The 23,704-nt window shown below is 43.0% G+C and overlaps 1 protein-coding gene across 1 annotated transcript; it reads right to left on the bottom strand.

Annotated features, from left to right (window-relative positions):
* Positions 1-19,675: 19,675 nt before the first annotated feature.
* LOC138773864 (complement component C1q receptor-like) lies at positions 19,676-23,469 on the bottom strand. The gene has a single exon (XM_069954325.1). The coding sequence runs from the start codon at positions 23,292-23,294 to the stop codon at positions 21,435-21,437; it is 1,860 nt and encodes a 619-aa protein (XP_069810426.1). The 5' UTR covers positions 23,295-23,469; the 3' UTR covers positions 19,676-21,434.
* Between the last annotated feature and the right edge of the window lie 235 nt (positions 23,470-23,704).

Below are 23,704 nucleotides of genomic sequence, written 5' to 3'. Positions count from 1 at the left end.
CTGAACACAATGATGTATGACTTACATTGTTCTGTGCAGCTGATCCAGAGATATCCTCCTGAACAACATGGCAATAAGTAGTCCTCTATTATGTGCATGAGCCCAGTAGTCCTGGATATTCATGAGAAGCGAAAACTCCGCCCACCAACTGCTGATTGGCAGTTATCTATCCATGCTGTGTATAGGCAGTCAACTGTCATTCAGCAGCTGGAGGACGGGGGAGAGGGGTGTGGAAAGAATCTTATTCTCCTGCATTTTAGAAGAACGGCTAAAAAGAATCATGTAAGTAATACACAGATTTGTTCAGCATTTCTATCACTAGTTTATGCTGCCCTCATTTAGGGTATGTTCACACTATGTATCTGTGTGGCTGTATTTTTTACGCGGCTGGAAATGTGCTGCTGAAACTACGGCCGTGGGAAAAAATAGACATGCGGCTGAAAACATACGGTCATTTACTTGGAAATCTGGTTCAACTAAAAATAACAAATAAAATCTTTGGAAAGTGATGCAAACACCTCTGGATGCATCTGGGAAAGCAGGGAAACAGTTTACATGAATTGCTATTACCGGGGTTTGCGATCCTCTGCACTAATGCCGATGCCTCTCATGGTTAATATATTTAATTAATAAAACACATTTTCGTTATAATAAAGTCCCTTTCGTTGTTCAATAATTAAATTTAAACGAATCCATCATTTTGCAATTAAATATACTGTCAAAATAAATAAATATATAAATAAATGTATATTTATATATATATTTATTTTTTGACAGTATATTTGATTGCACAATGATGGATTCATTTAAATTAAATTATTGAACAACAAAACTGATTTTATTACAACGAAAATGTGTTTTATTAATTAAATATTAATTAGTACAGGAAGCTCCATTAAGCCGTTAATTCATATTCACGGTAAATAGAGCATTCGGTACTAATCATCACTTTACTTTAATGAAAACATCAAATATTTCTTCTAATTATGTTATCACAATAGCATTATTAGAAGAAACATTTTGAATTATATGTGCGCTCAGCTGATTGGCTGATCAGCTGAGCGCACATATAAAGAGCCGGTCCGCAGTACAGTGACTTCATTGTGCTGCGGACCAGCGAAGAGGACACATCGGGACATCGGATGGTAAGTATAAAGATCTCCGCACCCCCTCCCCAGCACTGCACCCATCCCAGTAAGGAAGGGGGGTCACTTAACCCTTTCCTTGCTGGGATGGGTGCAGTCTGACATCAGTCTGGCCCCCAAGGGGTTAAGGGGGATGCACTGCATCCTCCCTTAACCCCTTGGGGGCCAGACTGTAAGCAGCGATCTGTAAAGATGCTGCATACTGTAAGGTGCACAACACCGCTCACAATGATGGGTGTTGTGCTCCTTTTTGTATGTTTTTTGTGTGTTTCTCCCTTTTTGTTTTTCAGATATCGGTATCCTGTGGATTACGTCGGATTCCATGGACGATGACCAGCGGTTGTTTGGTGTTTTTTTAATAAAATGGTCAATGAGGGGTGTGGGGGTGTTTTTATTTGAATAAAAAAAAATTTCACTTGTGTGTTGTCTTTATTTCTTTACTTTATAGACTTAGTAGTGGAAGCCGTCTAATAGATGGAATCCATTACTAAGTCGAGGCCTAGTGTTAGCCGGTATAAAATGGCTAACACTAACCCCCTATTATTACCCCAGTACCCAATGCCACCAGGGGTACTGGGAAGAGCCGGGTGCCAGTGGTCCCGGAGCGTCAAAATTGGCGCTCCTGGACTGGGGCGGCAGCAGGCTGGTAAGATTTAGGCTGGGGAGGGCCTAAACCAATGGCTCTTCCCACCCTGGTGTTACCAGGCTGCTGTTGCTTGGTTTTTAACCCGGCTGGTTATGAAAATAGGGGGGGACCCTATGCGTCTTTTTTTTTATTAATTATTTATTTATTTTAAAAAAAAACGGGCCGTAGGCTCATACATAGTGTGCACTGTGCAGCCGTATATCATATACTTTCCAGCGTACGCATGAACCTGAAAAATACGGCTGATGATTTACAGCCCGCAATACAGCCGCACAGATACATAGTGTGAACATAGCCTTAAGGCGGAATAAACCTAGTGACAGATTCCCTATAAGCTGGGCTGTGTGATTCCATTTAAGGCTTTTCTTTATGACTCACAATGTTAGCCTTGTTCCACATATATTGCTGCTTATTTCCTTTTTTTCTGATAAGATGTAGCAGTCACTCATTTACCCTCCTGGCTTCATGTGACTATTAATCAGCATCTTTGCGATATCTTTGCATACATTATGGCCCATGTGGTATGTGCACGCTGAATTATACATATAATCCTTTCATTTATTTATAGAATGGATATTCTAGTTATTCACTTCTAGTATCTATCTATAATACACTGTATGTTTCCACTCATCTTATGAACAAATACATGTATATAAAGCATATAGTCTAGTGTTAGCATTGGCTGTAACTATATATTATTGGGTCTTTGCATTATGTATGCAAGCCAGCCAGCACCCTGCTATGTATTGAAGGGCAATGGCCCTAAAACAGCTGTCTACTGTGTTGTAATCTCTCCCTTTCAAGAGTTGTCTGACTTGGCTTAAATTCCCAGTCACATCCAAAAGGTCTTATTACGCCAAACGATTATCGGCCATACGTGGCCAACTACCGGCCACTCTGGCTGATAATCGTTTGGTATAATAGCGCATGTTGAAAGGGCACGATCAGCTGACATGCACGATGCTGGCTGATTGTGGTCTTTTAACACATTGAAATGGCATGATCATGTCAGCGACGGTCTGTTGTGCGGTCTGTAGGAGTGGCGGCAGCTGACCACCACCAACTTCAATGGGCATTCAGGATTGTCCGTGCAGTCCCTCCCACTTCTCCCCACTCACTGTCTGTGGCTGTAATAGCACAGGCAGCAAGCTGGAAATGAGGGGCAAGCAGGGGCTGACCTGACAGGATGGCGCTTGCTTCCCCTTCATTATCATGCTGAGTAATGCAGCCTTTAGATTTCCTATCGGAGTCAGACACTGACTTGAACAGAAAGATACCTCTAAAAAGTGGCACCAAAGAGCTGCTTTGCATATCCTTCTTCCCAGAATTCCCAGTGGAGCATCAATGGCCTAAAGGTCTACACACATGTTTTTGGCGCTCACTTCAAGAAGAACCATTGGGGGAGATTTATCAAACATGGTGTAAAGTAGAACTGGCTCAGTCGCCCCTAGCAACCAATCAGATTCCACCTTTCATTCCTCACAGATTTAAAAAAAAATGAAAGGTGGAATTTGATTGGTTGCTAGGGGCGAATGAGCCAATTCTTCTTTACACCAGTTTAATAAATCTCCCTTTTCCCACTATCCCTTCGGTTCCTCAGAGTTCTGTCTAGCTCATATAGTAATATCAATACCTGATCTGACCCACTATGACAGCTTCCCCATACCTGCAGCACTTAGGCTATGTTTACACCATGTTAAAGTCCTCCAAGGTAAAACCTCAGGTGAAAGGCCTTAAAGCGACTCTGTACCCACAATCTGACACCTCCCCTCCCCACACACACCAACCTGCTTGTACCTTTGGATAGCTGCTTTTAATCCAAGATCTGTCCTGGGGCCCGTTTGTCAGGTGATGCAGTTATTGTCCTAAAAAACAACTTTCAAACTTGCAGCCCTGTGTCAAATTGGCCTAGAGTGCCTGTGCCCTAGGCCTGCACTGCCCCTTCATCCCTCCTCACTGCCCTCCTCATCATTACTAAGGCCCCTGGGTATGATTTTTCCTATTCCTCACTTGTCTTAACACTGCACATGTGCCTTAATGATCCAGCACCTGTGCAGTGTTCAGAGAGGTAAGAAATAGGAGAATTTTTTTCTAGGAGCATTCCTAATGATAAAGAGGGCGGGCAGGAGGAACAAAGGGGTGTCGCAATCCTAGGGCATGGGTACGAATTTGACACAGGGCGCAAGTTTAAAAGTTGTTTTTTAGGACAATAACTGAATCACCTGCCGAACAGACCCCAGGACAGATCTTGGATTAAAAGCAGCTATCTAAGGCTTTGTTCACACAATGTATTTTTTGCATAAATCACGGCCATTGTCGCAATTTGCAACAACGGCCGTAATTTATATAAAACATAATGTGTATTGTGAATGAATGGAATCTCTGCCGGAGTGTATATAAATAGTATATGCTCCGGCAGAGATTCCATATGGCCGCACAAAAAACTGGCCAGTTTTCTGTGGCCACTATTCATTGAATAGCGGCCGCACAAGTCATGTCAGTTCACACAATAGGGCGTGCGGCTTCGGCCGCACACTCCATTGTATGCGGCGGTGAATTAGGATGCGGGCGCACACGGATGCACCCGCATCCGAATTTACCAAAAGTGAAGCTCATCCGGCCAGTACTGCAATACCAGCCGAGATGATCTTTGGTAGCACCGGCCGTTCTGTGACCCGCCGGTGTTGTGCATAGTGTGAACCCGGTGAACAAGTGGTTTGGGGGGGTCAGATTGTGGGTAAAGTTTCGTTTTAACATGAAGTAATGTGGACCTCTCAACATGTTCTTCCAATGGCAAACTGCAGCATAAAACATTGTATAGACATACATTCTATACTACCTTGTATAGTAACTGTTCATGATACATTATTAGGGCTTCCCTGGGAAATCCAATCAACCTTTTCCTCCTCCAGAGCTCCTTCTAGAGTAGCTAGCCTCTATAGGAATTATAGATTGTTTTAGAATCCTTCATAGGGTGTAATATAGATTGTAAACTGTTTGCCCTTCCTTTGTGGAGTACCAGTTCTCCTTCTCACAAATAACAAAAGAATTCCGGGTAGGGCCATTCCTACATATGTGTCTGGTGATGCCGTGTTGTACATTACAAGAAGATAAAGGAGTCTTCGAATTCTCACCCTTATGGATTGATTCACAAGGAACCTATTAGAATCTATTGATAACGTAATACGACTTTGCAATGACAACAAGATGCTCATGCATATATATTGTCATTTTATGTAGGTGGATGAAGGTAGCACTAGCCCGAAACAAAAGCATTTAGTCATGTAAATTCTCAGATTGACACATTTTTTATTTGTTTATTGTTCACATGGACACTTTGATTATCTGTATATCGGCACTGTGTTGATTTATCCTTCCCGAAAATTGGAAAAATTGGGTGACAGTATCTATAGGCTGCAAGGGCTGTAGTGATTTGTAGAAGACGTAAAACAAATTATCATAACTAAACAAAAACTTATTTTGAAGTTCGACATGGGTGAATACAGGCATAATGCAATGTGACAGCTTGTATGAGAAACAAAATGTTTAACGCTTTAGGTAAAAGAAGACTTCAAAGACCTAAAGTAAAAATGATTTATAGTCTAATAAAAAAAAACATAGCAGACTCCCTAGTTAGTTTTTTAAAAATTAGCAATCCTGGTGTTTTTTTTGTTTTGTTTTTTTTCACCTTTCCTTTACGCCATTCACTCTGTGGGAAAAATATTGTTATACTTTAATAGATAGGACAATTCTGCACTCTACAATATGTAATATGTTATTTTTTTTATATACTTATAATATTTTTATTTGTATAATGGGCAAGGCGGTAATATAAATGTTTATTTGGGGCATTTTTATAACGTTTTTTTTTAATATGTTTTAAAACATTTTTTTTGTTTGTTGTACATTTTATACTGCCTATATAGGTCCCTTAGTGGACTTATATATGCAATGCTCAGATTGCATATACTGAGGAATGCTATGCCATAGAATTCATCAGTACTCTCGGCGATCTGTACATAGAGTCTGCCTGACAGCAGACTCTATGCACAGATCACCGATCCAACAGGACGCCTGCCGGTACATGCTGGGGAGGTCCCAGTCAGTCATTACAGGGCCGGTCGCATTGAAGTGGCCTTACACACATTAAAACCTCTTTACAGTCAGGAATGTATATATATGTTACTGCTGCACAGGGCATGCCCAGCAAGAATGTATATAGGTGTATATGTGTTTTCTACCGGATAAGGTATCAAAATTAGTTAAAGCACCCTTGAGGTTAAACATTTCATGGATCTAACATCCATATTTCTTCTTTTGAAATTGCTCCTCTATGCCCTCAGACTCAGGCACACCACACAAGCTTTTAAAAGTTAGATGGCTTAAAGGGAATGTGTAATCAAAAAGTGACTTGTTGTATGAATAATGTTTTAATGTTAAACATATTTTTAAGAATTTTTGGTGACTTTTTTCTAATTTTCCATGTTGGTACTTATATTATAAAATAATCCTGAAATCTTGCTGAGGCTTCCTGTTGTGTCAGTAGTTATAAGAGGAGGCTGCTGTAAAGTGACCTGTACAGCATTGCAGAAACATGTGACACCAGTAGATAGAGGAGACAATAGCAGTTCCCTGTGGAATGACCTCCTCACAGGTCACAGAGTACACTCAATAATGTCTTACATTTATATCAATATTGCCTATTGTCATCTATGTCCATGAGGCTTGCTGTGAGGCATGTCAGCAAATGCTGTTAAAAACAGCTCATGCAAGATGGCAGCCCCCATAACAATGTACAAAAAGTGAAATTACAGTCAGAAAATAGAAACAGATTAGAATAAAAGAACAAGTTTTAGTATCTGACTGTAATCGGTAAAAGAAAATCTAGGTGACACATTCCCTTTAAAACAATGGTGAGGGTAGGTTGTAATAGACTATAACACTATAGAGAAGATAATATTATATGGTATATTAGCTTGGAAAATAATACTAGTCTATACTATCAAATTCTTCTAGACATTTCTCTGAGAGTGTTGGTTGTCCATGGACCAACTGGCTCACCCAACACACCTTGATCCCTTTGCTGCCTGGTTCCCTTATTTCCTATCTTGTAAAATGCTGACTGTGACTTTGGGTAACGTTAAAGCGACCCTGTCAGACTGGAAAGAATACACCACTTCCTGTAGAGCATACAGCAACTCATGAGTACTGGAACACTTGATATTTTTAAATAGAAGTAATTTACAAATCTGTATAACTTTCTGACACTAGTTGATTTGAAAACTTTTTTTTCTCTCCAAAGTACCCCTTTAAATTGACTCTGTACCCACAATCTGACCCCCCCAAACCGCTTGTACCATCAGATAGCTGCTTTTAATCCAAGATCTGTCCTGCGGTCCGTTCGGCAGGTGATGCAGCTATCATGGCCTGGATCGTTAAGGCACCTGTGTAATGTTCAGACAGGAGAAAATGTTCCAGTGGCATTCCTAATGATGAAGAGGGTGGGGAGGAGGGACGGAGGGGTGGTGCAAAGTTAGGGAACAGATACTCCCGTTGGGCACGGGACTGCAAGTTTAAAGTTGTTTTTTAGGACAATAACTGCATCACCTGCAAAACAGACCCCAGGACATATCTTGGATTTAGGGTGCCTTCACACCTAGCGACTCGCAGCGTAGGTCCTGGTCCTCGTTTAGGTCCTGGCAGATCACTTTCACTACATACACACAGCGGTCTGAACGACCGCTGCGTGTATGTAATTCTGCCGGCCCCTTAACCCCTTCAGCTTCCGCCCGCCTCCCGCTCTGTATACATTACCTTTCCTCGCTGCACGGGGTCCCGGCGTACTGCTCTCCGGCCGGCCAATCAGTGGCTGGGCAACACACTGATTGGCCGGGCGGGAGAGCAGTACGCCGGGACCCCGTGCAGCGAGGAGAGGTAATGTATACAGTGGATTGGGAGCGGGAGGCGGGCTGGAGCTGAAGGGGTTAAGGGGCCGGCAGAATTACAAACACGCAGCGGTCGTTCAGACCGCTGCGTGTATGTAGTGAAAGTGATCTGCCAGGACCGACCCGACCTACCCGACCGAGTCACTAGGTGTGAAGGCACCCTAAAAGCAGCTATCCAAAGATACAAGTGGTTTGGGGGGGTTAGATTGTGGATACAAAGTCGCTTTAAAGGACAGCTGTGGACAAAATTTATTTTTAATATGTTGTTTCATAAGCAAAGTTAGACAAATTCCTAATGAACATTAATTATGTGAAATTTACATATAGTGCTATTTTCCTCAATTTAGTAGATCAGACAGGCTTAAATTTCTTTAAAAAATTTTTTAAAAAGTGACATCACGACCAGTCTATACCTGAAGGGTCCAGCAGGGGGCACAGTATATGTAGAAATTACATGTAAAAGATAACAACAAAACCCTAGTAAATTGAGGGAAATAGCACTATATGTGCATTTCCCATAATTAGTGTACATTAGGAATTTACCTAACTTTGCTTCTTAACCCCTAACGACATCGGGCGTAAGTATACACCCCCGCAGGGTGGGCTTTTTAACGCAAACAGGCGTATACTTACGCCCGATGTTTCCCTGATCGCTGTGTGTTCACACACAGCGGTCGGGGAAGATGGCCTGCTATAATGCAGGCCATCTCTGCTTGTCGGCACGGGGGGTGATTAACCCCTCCCGTGCCGACGATCGCTGCTATATGCTGATCAATACAGATCAGCATATAGCAGCTAGATTCAGCTTTCCGGGTCAGTGAATATCATTCACTGATCAGTTGCTTTGGGTTAAAAAGATTTTTTTTTTGCGCCCTAACGCCGCTGATCAGCAACTCCTCCTTTTTGGCGTAGGGGCGTTGTTTCCCCCCTATATCCTACCGCCACTGTCTGCTGATAAGTGCCGTACATAAGTGCGGCATTTATCAGCAGCTCCTTTCTTGGCGTAGGGATATTTTTTCTTACTGTCAAAAAAACACTACACCACCACACTACATGGAATAAAGTTTTACACTACACTACATTACACATTTACATACCCCATATACTAGACCCCGTATAAAGATGGCCCCAGGGCTTTTTCGGTGTTGGACGCATACGTTATTATTGCCTCCGACACCGAAGCAGCCAGTGAGGATGAATGGGGGGATCCTTCGTTCCTCTATTCATCCTCACGTCCTCATCATCCAGTGACGTGTCTGGGGGTAGCGTAGCGTACGCTGCCCCCCAGACACGTCTTTTCCGCCAGTACCGTCCCAATAGGAGATGACGGTATGGCGTGAAATTCCCCAAACTCTGTGAGCGTACCTCAGGGTACACTTACAGATTTAGGGTACGTGCACACTGCGGAATGGCGAAGGATAACCCTTTGTGCATTCCGCAGCTGGCACCCACCGACGGACTGATGCAGGCATGCGTCTCCGCCCGTGTCATAGATTCCAGTCTATGCACGGGCGGATTCTGTAGTCCGTCCAAAGAATGAACACGTTCATTCTTTGGACAGAGGGGGGAATCCGCCCGTGCATAGAATGGAGTCTATGACATGTGCGGAGACGCATGCCTGCATCAGTCTGCCGCTGGGTGCCAGCTGTGGAATGCACAAAGGGTTATCCTTCGCCTTTCCGCAGTGTACACGTACCCTTAGAGTGTATGAAGGAAGGGACACCCGAATCCAGCCCCCAGATGCCCCCCCATCCTCGGAGTTAGTGGGAAGATCGTTTGGGAACTGATCTTCCCACTGCTGGATAAAGGTTACCACCTGTACGGGGATAACTCTTATACCAGCACCCCCTCTTCTGGTCCCTCGCTGCCCGAGCTATTGTAGCTTGCGGCACGATCCGAAAATATCAGAAGCAGTAATAAAGCCCTAATATTTAGCAGCCATGGAGCGGACCCAGCGCTACTGGATATGAAGGACCTCATATCGCACCAGGAAAACATTTTCCAGGTGACGTCCCCCACACTGGAAAACAGAAGACCCCAGAAGAAGCGCAGAGTGTGGCGTAACAGGGGGATCAGGAAGGACACCATTTTCCAGTGTGACACCTGTCCTGATCACCCCGGCCTCTGCATACTGGATCGCTTCAAGGCGCACCACACGTCACTGGAGTTCTACATTTTCTAAATTCTGTCCCTTATTCCTATTTCAGGGGTCTCGTTGATCCAGGGATTATTCTGATCGCCAACATGGAGTCAGGAAGGAATTTTTCCCCTGTGAGGAGGCTACTGTCGTCTGCCTCACAAGGGTTTTTTTTGCCTTCCTCTGGATCAACACAGGTTAAATTTGATGGACACCTGTCATTTCCAACCTTATAAACTAATAATTGGCCTAATACCCCCAAATAAATTAGAATTGTCCCTTTTCCCCAGCTAAATAGGTATGGCCGCCATTCCCATTAGAGGATGCCATGACGCAATTATAAAGCCTCTGTGCTGCCAGGGCAGTAGAAACCCCACACAAGTGACCCCATTCTGGAAACTACACCCCTTAAGGAATCTAACAAGGGGGGCAGCGGGGATATGGCCCCCTGGTGACGGGCACATTTGTGGTGTGAAAATGAAAAAAATGTATTTTTTATTTTCACGGCACATGTTCCACATATGTGCCCGTCACCAGTGGGGTCCATATGCTCACTGTACCCCCTTGTTGGATTCCTTATGGGGTGTAGTTTCCAGAATGGGGTCACTTGTGGGGGGTTTCTACTGTCCTGGCAGCACAGGAGCTTTTTAATTGCGACATGGCCTCCATCCTCCATTCCAGCCTCTAAATGGCGCTCTGTCCCTTTGGTGGCTTGCCCTCTGCCCATATGGCACATTATGCCCACATGTGGGGTATTTTCATACTCAGGAGAAATTACCCTACACGTTTTGTGTTCATTTTCTTTTTTAACCCCTTGTGGAAAAGGAAAAAATCAAGGCTAGACTAACATATAGTGTAAAAAATGTTTAATTTTTACACTAAATCATTGATCTTGTCTTGATTTTTTCATTTTCACAAGGGGTTAAAAGATAAAAAAAAACACTAAATGTGTAGAGCAATTTCCCCTGAGTACGGAAATACTCCAAATGTGGACATAAAGCGCCATGCGGGTGCAGGTGGCTTTTGGAGGCTGGATTTGGCTGGAATGGATTTCGAGGGGCCATGTTGCATTTAAAAGGCCCCTGTGTTGCTAAGACAGTTGAACCCCCCCCCACAAGTGACCCCATTATGGAAACTACAACCCTCAGTGAATGTAACACGGGGTGAAGTGAGCATATGGACCCCACTGGTGACGGGCACAAATGTGGAACAATATGGCGTGAAAATGAAATATTACATTTTTTACACTATAATGTTGGTTTAGCCTTAAATTTTTCATTTTCACAAGAGGTTAAAAGAGAAAAAAAACACACAAAATGTGTAGAGCAATTTCCTCCGAGTCCATAAATACCCCACATGTGGACATAAAGCGCCATGCGGGTGCAGGGCAAGCCTCCGAAGGGAAGGAGCGCCATTTGGATTTTGGAGGTTGGATTTGGCCAGAATGGATGATGAATGCCATGTCGCATTTACAGAGCCCTCGTGCTGCCAAAATACTGGAAACCCCCCACAAGTGACCCCATTCTGGAAACTACACCCATCAAGGAATCTATCAAGGGGTGCAGTGAGGATATGGACCCCTTGATGATGGGCACATTTGTGCCGTGAAAGTGAAAAAATGAAAATTTTCCCTTTCACGTCATATTGTTCCACATTTGTGCCCGTCACCAGTGGGGTCCATATGCTTACTGAACTCCTTGTTAGATTCCTTGAGGGGTGTAGTTTCCAGAATGGGGTCACTTGTGGGGGGTTTCCAGTGTTTTGGCAGCACGAGGGCTCTGTAAATGCGACATGACCCTTGAAATCCATTCCAGTAAAATTTAGCTTGCAAAGGCCAATTGGCGCTCCTTCCCTTTGGACGCTCGTCCTGTGCCCGCTTTGCACTTTATGTCCACATGTGGGGTATTTCTGTACTCGGGAGAAACTGCCCTACACGTTTGTTGTTGTTTTTTCTTTTATCCCCTTGTAAAAATGAAAAATGAAGGCTAGAACAACGTTTTAGTGTAAAAAATTGAATTTTTCCTTTTTTACACCACATTGTTCTGAAAATCTGTGAAGCACCTGTGGGGTCCAGATGCTCACCGCACCCCTTGTTACATTCCTTGAGGGGTGTAGTTTTCTAAATGGTGTCCCTTTAGGGGTGTTTTTTAAGTTTTGGCACCCCAGAGCCTCTGCCAACCTGAAGTGGTACAGTCAAAAATGACCAAATATAACGGAGGCGTTGAAATTCACTAGGCGCTCCCTTATATCTGAGGCTTGTGGTTGCGTCAAATAGCGCAATAGGGCCACATATGGGTATATCTATAAACTGCAGAAACGGGGCAATCAATATTGGGGTGCATTATTCTGCTAATAGGTTTATCATTATGAAAGATATTGCATTACAATAAAATCTCTGCACAGAAAATAAAAAAATTTAAAATTTCTTACACACTTAGGGCCACATGTATCATCCTGCGAACGGATGATTTTCGGCGGAAAGTGCCGATTTGCGTATTTTTTTATACGCAAATGGCCGATCTGCGAATAAAATATTTGCAAGTCAACACTTTCTGCCGAGTACGCCAGGGGGGCGTGTAGTGGGCGGAACGGAGGGCGCGGACTTAGAGTCTGCGCGATTTACCATCCGTTCCGCCCAAATATAAGCTGAAAACCTACTCCAGTCCTCAGCTGGCGTAGGTTTTCGGCGGTGCACACAGGATTTATGTAGAGGCAGTCCGCCTCTACATAAATCTCCGTAGCGCCGGAGCTGCGGGGGCATTTTTAAGTCCGGCGTAAAAAACGTCGGACTTAATAAATGCCCCCCTTAGCTTTTATTTCTGTGACTCCCCTAAAGGGTTAAAAAAACTTTCTGGATATGCTTTTGCAGAGTTTGGGGGGTGCAGTTTCTGAAATGGGGTGCTTTGTGGGGCTTTCTAACATACAGTCCCCTCAAATACACTTGGGTCCCTAAAAATATCTGATTTTGAAATTTTACTGAAAATTTGGAAAATTGCTGCTAATGTTTTAAGCTTTCTATTGTCTAAAAAAACATAAAGTAGACATGTTGCTAATGCTATTTAATATATAATTTATGTGGCATAACCATTTTCTGTATAAGCAGAAAGGTTTCAAAGTTGGAAAAATGCATTTTTTCACAATTTTTCACGCTATTTTGGTGTTTTTCATAAAGATTCGTTATGAGTATCGACTCCATTTTACCAGAAATGTAAAGTACAATATGTCATGAGAAAACATTCTCAGAATCGGCTGGATAGGTAAAAGCATCCCGAAGTTATTAATGAATAAAGTGACACAGGTCATATTCATAAAATTTGTCTCTGTCTTTAAGGCCATTTCAGGCTCTGTCCTTAAGGGGTTAAATAACATATTAAAAATAGATTTTGGCCAGTGTTGTCCTTTAACCTACCCATAGGCAACCACATCGTACCATCTGCCTCTTAGTTTCACAACTTACTAAGTCTCCATTTTCTTACTTTACTAAAGTCCTTTTCACATAGGCCAATTGCTGTATTTGGTGAATGGCCATTCCTAAGAATCTCGTTCCCAATATTTGGCCAGTGTAAAAGTGCCAGCAATCAGCCGACAAATGACCAAACACTTGTTCATCAGCTAATTGGATCTTTGGTACAACCAATACAGTCACTCTCATTATCTACAATCCGCTCTGTGTAAATAGGAGATGTGCGGCCAACAATAATGAAGTTTAAGGGCCGCATGAACAATACAAAAATCATTCACGCAGCCCGGCTGCATGCTGTGTTAAGACTCAGGAAACCAGTGCTGATTACTGAAATTGGTGCTCATAATCCTTCTCCGTCCACCTGTGTAAAAGGGTGTTATCGCTTTCCCCCCACTCTCTGACCACAAACTTGTCTTTTTAGTTTAAAAATATCTATGCACCACACATATAGAAACCTACATGCTATAAACTCTCAGCAACCTATGGACAGCCTCAATCTCTTACCTTTCATGATATGGCTGCCAGACATCACAATGAAACTTTTAACCCTTAGCTGCACCAGGACATTACTGTACGCCCTGGTGTCGCTAGGGGAGTCCAGAGGGGGGTCGCACAGCGACCCCGCTCTGAACTGCCGCGATCCCTGGTGCTATATGCAGGCCGGGACCACAGCTACAGTATAAGAGGGCACGGTCTGATCGCCGTGCCTGCTAAATAAGTATTTAGATGCTGCTGTCAAAGTTGAGAGCTGCATATAAATACTTGATGTCGGCCTTGCCTGGTGGTCTAGTGGGCAGAATTTTTTTTTTTTTAATTTCACCACAGATATAATTTATTTCTGGTTTCACAGCATATTTAAGGCAAAAATTATGTCTGCCACTGCAGAGTACAATTAGTGGCGCAAAAAATAAGGGCTCATCTGGGTCTCTAGGTGGAAAAATCCAAGTGCTATGGCCTTTTATACACAAGGAGGAAAAAACGAAAGCGGAAAAATGAAAACTGACTGTGTCCCCTAAGGGTTAACAGTGCCCTGAACATAACAGCAACCCCTGCAGTCCAAACCTCCCTACACAGATAGCAGTAACCTTGGCACACACTGTGGCTTATTGTCTTCAGTGTTGCTCGGGGGTGTGCTGATGGTCTTTTTAGCATCAATCCCATTTCCTTTCACACTTTATCTTGTTCCCTCTAAGCATTTGGGCAATAACAATCCTAACATTTGCATAAGTACATTCGCTTTAAGTTTAAAGGGGAACTCCAGGTAGAGGTTAAAAAAAATGAAACTTCTGCAGAAGCATATAGCATTACTTACCTATCTATCCCAGTTGTGAAACTACCAAAAATCCATTTGTTTGGGGAGTTTTTGTTCTGTATTGTGCTTCTATCATTCTTGGTTGAGCAGTTCCCAGAATGCAATGCTTTCCCTCAGCTGATCATCACAGTCCCCCACCCATCACAATCAGTAAAATTAGTGCTGCACCTGCTTCTGGCTATTCAGAGATGGTGGATCACTCAGGGGATTGGGGGATTTAGTCGCACCTCCTGTGACATCACGCCCTGCCCCCTGTCTACATCATCAGCCTTTGCTCAGCAAACACACACAATGTGAGACAGAGGCATGGAATATTTGTCTCCTAAGGTGGGAGAACAGTGGGAGTAGGAGACAATATGAATTGGGCTGAAGCAATGGAGGTGGGCCGTTCCACCACCAATGGGAGGAAACCCATGCCCCTTCATGACGCAGCTCCATTCTATTGATAGTACATTCGCTTTAAACATTTATTAATTAACCAGAATCCATTAGAAAGAAATCTTAAGGCCCTATTACATGAAGCGATAATCGATGCACAATGTCAGCTGATCGTTGTCTTACAACATGTTAAAAGACCAATGATCCGAATAGCAATGATCTGCTGTCTTTGCTCCGTGTAATAGGAGCAGTGGCAGCAGATGACCACTATCTTCTATGCGATGCCTGGACGATTTAAAGAAGTCAGGCGAAAATTTTTAATAAAGTATTATATTGCCCCCTAAAAGTTATACAAATTCCTTATATACACTTATTATGGGAAATGCTTATAAAGTGCTTTTTCGCTGCACTTACTACTGCATCAAGGCTTCACTTCCTGGATAACATGGTGATGTCACTTCCTGGATAACATGGAGATGTCACTTTCTGGATAACATGGTGATGTCACTTCCTTAATAGAAGAGGGATGCTCAGTGTCCCTCCAGTGTCCCCCTGCCATCATCCTCTCCAGCAGCCACAGCCCGCACAGCTCTGGGAGTCGGGTCGTGACATCACCTTTAACAATTGTACCTGCACGTACCCACTTGTATCCACGCTGTCAGCGGATGTAATAACACGCAGAGGCAGCAAGCGGAGAATGAGGAGCATTTGACCTAACAGATTGGCGTTTGTTTTCTCCTGCTGATCGCCCCAGGTAACCCCCACTACGATCCTTGAGTTTAAAAAATGCATGCATAGTAGCTCTAACTTACCTAAGTCCCTCTGTCAACTTTTGACGCGATCCGCAATTTTTAGGGGCCACCATGAACTGTTTTCTACTTACCTATCTTTACTTCCTGGTTTGGATCATTTGAGCAAGGGACCTGCTAAACTACATAGACCCGTTTCACAACGAATACTTCTTTTAAAGGGGTTATCCAGCGCTACAAAAACATGGCCACTTTTCCCCCTACTGTTGTCTCCAGTTCAGGTGCAGTTTGCAATTAAGCTCCATTTACTTCAATAGAACTGAGTTTCAAAACCCCACCCAAACTGGAGACAACAGTAGAGGGAAAGCGGCCATGTTTTTGTAGCGCTGGATAACCCCTTTAATACCTCCCCCATTCCCTCCCCCCAGTGACCACTAGCCAATCTGAAACCACACAAACACCCAATTATCAATTCCCCATATCATTCCTCACCACATCCCCAGATGGTGCCACCTCTGCTGTAACATGATAGAGGCAGCCAGCACCGCAAGTCAGCTCTTTGGCATTGCATAAACCATGTATTACAGATGAGCGGGAAAATAGCTGCTCTATGCAATGCCAAAGAGCTGACTGCCACTGAGATCCAGTGATGTCCATGCATGTATATACAAGCTCAGCTGGATGGGGGGTGTAGTGGTCCCTGTTTTCTCCTTCCATAGAGCACAGATGGTGCATTTCTTCTCCCTAGATCACTGCACTGCTATTAGGCAGGGACCATAAGGGACCATGCGATGAAGGTTCCAAAGAGCACTGTTGATGGCTAAAAAAGAACATGTGACACTGAGTGTAACAAACCTATAGGAATTCAGTTGCCCAGATACTGAAATTAGCCCTGAGGAAGGGGACCAATTAGAAAAGACTCAGGGGCCTATTCCACGGCAGCGATAATTGGCCGATTATCGCTCGGTGGAATAGAGAGAACGATCAGCCGATGATTGTGTCATTGTTCATTTAGGTTCAAACCTAAAATCGTCGTCCGCCACCTGCACATCGCTATGGTGGAATAGCGGTGCGTGGCGGCGACCGAGGATCCAAGCACAATACATTACCTAGCAGGGCTTCTCCTGCGCTCCGTATTCCTCCCCGGGTCCCGTGCGCAGCATCAACTAAGCTGTCAGACCGCTCAGCCAATCACAGACCGGGACCGCCGCAGCCAGTGATTGTCTGAGCGGTCTGACAGCTCAGTCAGGCTGCACCGAAGCTGATGGTGCGCCACGGGACCCGGGGAGGAAGACGGAGCTCAGGAGAAGCCCTGCTGGGTAATGTATTCTGCAAGGTCTGCAAGGACATCGGTAACGATGTCCCTGCAGCCCTCGCTAAACGATCATTGGGGCCGTGTAATAGGCCCAGTAAACAAGCGTCGATCTAGCAGATCGGCGCTCGTTTACATCGTTGCTCGGCCCGTGGAATAGGGCCCTCACTGCCAAGACCGCCCAGTGCCGTGACACGTTCTGTGATGTATTAGCACAAAATGGAGGACAGTAACATGTATTGTGACAACCCAAACAGCAATTTTTAGAATGACAGAACTTCCTGTGTGGCTGGAGAGGGGGTCAGAGTCAGGGGAAATGACCAGACCTGAACTTGAACGCACAAAGGTGGTATGTATAACTTAGGTAAAGGGACAGAAAGGGAGAAAAAAAGTTTTTAATTGGACAACCCCTTTAAGGATGGGTTCATACTGCGTTTTTGCAGTTTGTTTAACAGATCCAGAAAAACGGATGCAAAAGTGGAGGCAATTGGGTTAGTTTTTCCATTAACTTCCATTATTAATTTTTAAAAAAATTAAAAAAACAATACTGAAACAGATCTTTTTGTTAAAGCATACACAGGAACATGGTTGACTACGTTTTTCTGTACGTTAAAAGTAATGATCTATTAAACAGACTACAAAAAGGCAATGTGAACCCAGCCTGAGAAAAACATGATTTTAAAGCTTTGCAAACAGCGATCATCAGCTATCTGCCCATGTCTGCCAGTCTGGGCATGGTATACAGCTGACAGATTCTCTTTAATAGCATGAGGATATGACTGTTGTTAGAAGGATTCTGGTTGACGCAACCTTCTTGATATATTATAAAGTGATACATGTGCCCATAAAAGTCATATAAAATACTAACCCAATATATCATACTCCCTTCACTTGAGATCAGAACTGAAAATCCCTCTCTGTTGAAGTCCTCTATTGTAGATCTAAGGACAGATATTTAGGATTTGTCAATGGGAAATACAGGAAAGGCTGGGTTCACACTACATTTTTGTAATCCGTTTTTTGCAAAAAACGGGTGAAAAACTGATGGAAAAAACGGATGCAATTGTGTGCATCCATTTATATCTGTTTTTCCATTGACTCCCATTATAAAGAAAAAACGGATCTGTTTTTTTTTTTTCAATGGACACAGAAATGAGGTTGACTAAGTTTTTGTGTACGTTAAACAAAGCGGATCTGTTTTTTTTAATGGAAGTCAATGGAAAAGACGGATAAAAACAGATGCACACAATTGCATCAGTTTTTTTCATCATATTTTTGCAAAAAAAGATGAAAAAAAATGGATTGCAAAAACGTAGTGTGAACCCAGCCAAATACAGATACAGATATATTTTACATAGGGGCACAGCTAGGCTGCGGGTGATAAGAGTGTCCTGTGCTGACGCCAAAAGCACTCTAATTCTAATTATTTACTAATACTCACTTCTCTTATTTTGAGAGCTTTAGAAGAGGTTTTCCAGGGAAAACTAACTTAAAAGACGACGATCTCCATATCCTGCCCTGGCTTCTTTGTTATGAAGAGAGCCACGAGTACGGCACATGACCCGCAGCTCTATTCATTCCTATGGAGCCACCAGAAAGAGCCAAGTAAGCACTCTTCCTCGGCTTCTTCCGGCCGCTCCATAGGAATGAACAGACAGAATGAATAGTACCCGTGGCTCTATTCATAACAAAGAAGCCTGGGGCCCGATAAAGAGGTCGGTGGGGATATAGAGGTCGGGCCCCTCATGATCTCTTCCTTGCCCTTTATCCTGTGGATATGGGAAAAGTTAATTTTCCCCTCTGTAAGTCTTATATTACAATGGTTTCAACTTAAAATGACAATCCCAGAAGCAATTCATGTTGTACATTGAGGAACCGAGGTGTAATAAATAGGACTAAAAAAATTTTTAAAAAATGCATATACATAACAAGGAATGACTGGAGGACATATGATAAAGGTTTTTATTCAAAGTCTATAAACTAGTCATAATTTTGTAATTTTTCAATGCTCAGAAAACATGAAAACGAGAAGTTAAAACATGAAAAACTGCAAGTCATGTGTTCATTACTTAGAGTCTTTTGAAAACTATTTTCCAACAGGTTTATACTTTTGTATCAAAAAATCTGATGGACACACAGGTAACAATTCAATGCTCGGATATTAGCCATGTAACTAGTCATGCCTGATGAGTAAATTTTGATCTACTTAAAACCAATGAATTTTTTTTTACCCTATTTAGCGTATAAGACGACTATTTAACCCCGAAAAATCTTCTTAGAAGTCAGGGGTCGTCTTATACGCCAGGTATGGTCGCCCCATACAGTGAGGGAGCTCCAAGATGGCCGCATCCCCACAGTATGGGGCAACCACTATAAAAAAAAAAACAGTTAACTCACCTGTGACCCATTCCTGGCAGCTGCACGTCTACTGTCCCGTTCCCAGCGCAGTTACTGTGACGTACACTGCCTGCACCAGAGATCCCTGAAGCTCTCCCGGGCAGCCGATCGTCTCATCGGAGAAGCTGAAAGACACTTGGCTGCCAGGAGAGCTTCAGGAGAATGACAGAGGCGCCAGAAGTTCCCGAAGCCTCTGTCATTCTCCTGAAGCTTTCCCGACAGCCGACTGCCCCAGAGCTTCTTCGATAAGACACTCGGCTGCCCGGGAGAGCTTCGGGTATCTCCGTCACAGGCAGTGTACGTCACAGTAGCAGCGACGGGAACGAGACTGTTGCCAGGAATGGGCCACAAGTGAGTTAACTGTTTTTTTTCTTTAAATGCAGTTAACTACTGCCTGACCACAGCAGGGCTGCAGTCAGGCAGGAGTTAGCATTTTCTGGCGTATAAGGCAAATCCCTGACAACCTTCTTAAAAGTCAGGCATCGTCTTATACAGCCAGTTGTCTTATACGCCAGAAAATACGGTATTGACGGAGATCAAAACCAATGAAGGTTTCTATTGACTGGTATTGACTGGATCTTCAAAACTATTAGAAATTAATACAGAGAGCATATTCTTAATTCTTCAAATTGTGATGTATTCATGATACATTCAATATGATTTGTTGAAGTTGTAATACCCCATTAAAGAGGTATTCCCATCTACATGGTAGGGGGTAACTAGCTGATTGTGGGAAGTCTTTTTAATAGGGGCAATAGACAATTGAAAGTCCAGTCCGGTTATAAGGGAGTGGCGGGTTGGAAAGTCCAGTCCAGTTAGAATGGAGCGGCGGGTTGCACAAGTGTACCACTACTTCATCCATTCTCTATGGGAGCTGCCAGAAATAGCCACACACTGTATTTATCTGTTTCCATACCTCCCATAAAGAATGGATAGAGTGGCAGTACGCATGTTAGACCTGCTCCTCCATAGTAATGGGAGACTGGGGGCCCCAGCAGTTGGGCTTGCCTTGTGATCTACAGTATGGATAGGAGATAATGTTCTTAGATGAGAAAAGACCTTTAAAGAATTAAAATATAATCTGATACATTAAAGGGGTATGCTGATGTAAAATAATTTATCCCTTATACACAGGATGGTGGTCAGACCCTCTGTCATCTACAAAATTAGACTCTGACTTAACCACAGCAAATCATGCATGGAGACCGCCACTCCATTCATTGTCTATGGAGCCAAGCATTGCTCTTCATGGTCTGTGGCATACCCTTAGACAATGAATGGAATGGTGGCGTGCATGCACAACTCTATTTTGGAAATCAGATCCCCTTCATTATTTGAAATAGGAATACCCCTTTAAATATAACAAAATAGAACAAATTAAAAAAAAAATCAAACACTGTATAATCACCATTTTTTATACTGCACATTCATATTACTGAAAAAGAAGACTAATTAACTGTGTTGACAAAATACCTTATATACAACAGATATCATCTCTTAAAGTGAACACGTTCTCTTTACGAACACATATAGCAAGCAATGCCTTCTTTCCTTGTGAACCTTGTAATGACTTGTGATTCCCTGTAGTGTAGTCCAAGCTCCTAATCCAGTGTTTAAACTATTGACCCAACTAAAAAAAAAACTTGCTGCCTTCATTGTACATTGTATGATGGTACATTTCAATGCCCTTAAAGTAAGTGCAGATCTTGAAGTTGAAATTATTACAGAACAAAGTTGCATGACTTAAACTTTTTGTAAAATAAAAGCTTTATCAACATAATCCTGGATAAACCCCTTTAAGGAACACATCTTACCATCATACGTTCAGCAGTGGTTACTTTAGTAATCATAATTTTAAAAAAAACACAATACTTATATATATGAAACACAAACTTCAAATCATTCACTACAGCAATGGGTGCACACTCTACATGTATACCAGTGGTGAGGTCATCTGTAGTCATTATTTACAGCCTTATCCCCCTTCTGTTCTGGGACCCAGCAGTAGTTATCTGTTGCACTTGGTGGCTTCTCAGTCTGTTTTTTCTTAGCATTCCTCCTTCTGTGACATAAGACCCCTCCGATGATAGTCATGAGTAATAACACAGCACAGACACATACTATACTGACTAAGAGCACCGTGTCAAGGCCGTCATCATCATCATGACCACTTGTTACCTGATTAACAGAACTATTCCCAGAGAAGGTGTCTGTTTCGTGTGCAATGGGTGTAGACTGCGTGATCTGTCCCGTTTCTTGATATTCTAGGTCCGTAGAGCCATCTGTAAAGTTTTGAGTAGGTTGGTCTATACTACTGCTGGTTGCCTCTTCTAGATCCAGACCATTAATATCACCAGGGGTAAAGACATCTGTATTCTGCTCTGGATTACATGATATGTGATCAGATGATATTACCATCCCCTTTGGACAAGAGCAAAAATAACTTCCATTAGTGTTGTGGCAGTAATGGGCACATGGGGAGTGAGCGCACTCGTCTATATCCAAGCAAGTGGTATTGTCACTGCTAATAAAGTAACCGGTATTGCAGGCGCAGCTATAAGAGCCATGAGTATTGAGGCAGCTTTGAGAGCAATTGGAGTGGATACATTCATCTATGTCTTTGCATTGTGTTCCTTGCTGTTGGAATCCAGTATCACACTTGCAGTGGAAACTTCCTAAAGTATTAATACACGTCTGGCTGCAAGGTCCACTCAAGCATTCATTAACATCCAAGCAATGTACTTTGTCTTCTGCTAACTCAAAGCCCGTAGAACAAGAACACTCAAAGACATGTTGGTGGTTTATACATTTTTGCTCACATGGATTGGACTGGCAGTGGTCCGGGAAAACACAAGACACCAAGTCGGGGGCTAAGACATAGCCGTCTCTACATCTACAGGAGAGAGATTTGTTCTGTGGATATTCCACACAGTCATGTTCGCACCCACCATTATTGTACTTACAGCCCAATTCCTCTGAAGCACAGAAGGGTCCACTTGATTTCTTGTCAGCACGAATATTACGCCATTGATACGCATTTGTTTCATCTGATTTCAGACAATATAGCAAAGATACCGCATGTTCTCCTCTGTGGTCACAAGACACAGCCGCTGAAGAGCCGTATGGTAGTAAGTCCAAAGAAGAACTTCTGAAACTAAAAGGGGTTTCATATTCAATATTGCCCGGGCCAGCAAGAGCCACCCGCTGGCACATGCCCTGAAAGTTAAATTTGCAGACATAGCCATCAGCCTGGGAAGAACATGATTCATCAGTCCATTTATAGTTATCAGACGAGCCCATGTCCAGTTTCATACTCACGCACTTTTCCTTGATACAAGTCCTCCTTGGCTCAGCCAACCAGTTGGAGAACTGATCTTCATTTGCAGCTTGAATATCCGTGATCCAAGAAAACCCCTTTAAAGCTTGATTTTTGTCAACACATGACTTTGCCTTCAGCTGTAGTCCAATCCAGAGCTTTATTGGTTGAGTAACCTGCGTGGTGCTGGTGAATTTCCAAAGTAAATTGTAAACATGGCCGGCTTCTTCTTCATTCCGTATGGTGAGAAGGTTGCCTCCTCGATTAATACACTCCTTACTTGCATCAGAGAATGCATCCTGGCTCAGGTGGACGGTGTAACAGGCGTCATTAAAACAGACGGCTTCACTTCTCTCTTTCTCAGGTATTGCATTGGCCAAAAGAAAAGATACCAAAAAAGCCAGTACTGATAGTGAAGCGACCATTCTTTTTTGTTCTCCTCTCCTGATCTCTCTTCGAAGGCGACTTCTCACAAAGAAAATGAAGAGATTCATACAAGCCCAGTGCAGTTAAGATGTGGGTGTCTAGAGAGTATGTCTTTAGAAATGTATATCCTTCCTATAGTAGAGGTCTGCTTGCATCCTGTGTTGTGGTTGATTCTATTCTTCTTCGAGTAACATAACTTCCTGTACACTGCTGCCCTGCAATTGTTTTCCTTGCTCCTCGGAGCTGTTATTTTGCAATATTGTGTTCTGTCTGAGGAGACATTAACGACATTAAGAGACCAAGTCGTCCTTCTGCTTCCTCTGCTAATGTTTTACAAAAAAAAAAAATGGACTTAGCGAAGAATAAAGTGTGTGATGCCTGAAAAACGTTTTCTGATCTTTGCATTCACATTTTTAGAAGAACTTGGAAAATATTCTCTATATAAATATGACGAGATGTCTATTTTTGTAGGCCATGG

Source organism: Dendropsophus ebraccatus, chromosome 15 (genome assembly GCF_027789765.1).
Source record: "Dendropsophus ebraccatus isolate aDenEbr1 chromosome 15, aDenEbr1.pat, whole genome shotgun sequence".
Taxonomy (NCBI): Eukaryota; Metazoa; Chordata; class Amphibia; order Anura; family Hylidae; genus Dendropsophus; species Dendropsophus ebraccatus.
This window is presented reverse-complemented; position numbering and strand designations above follow the sequence as displayed.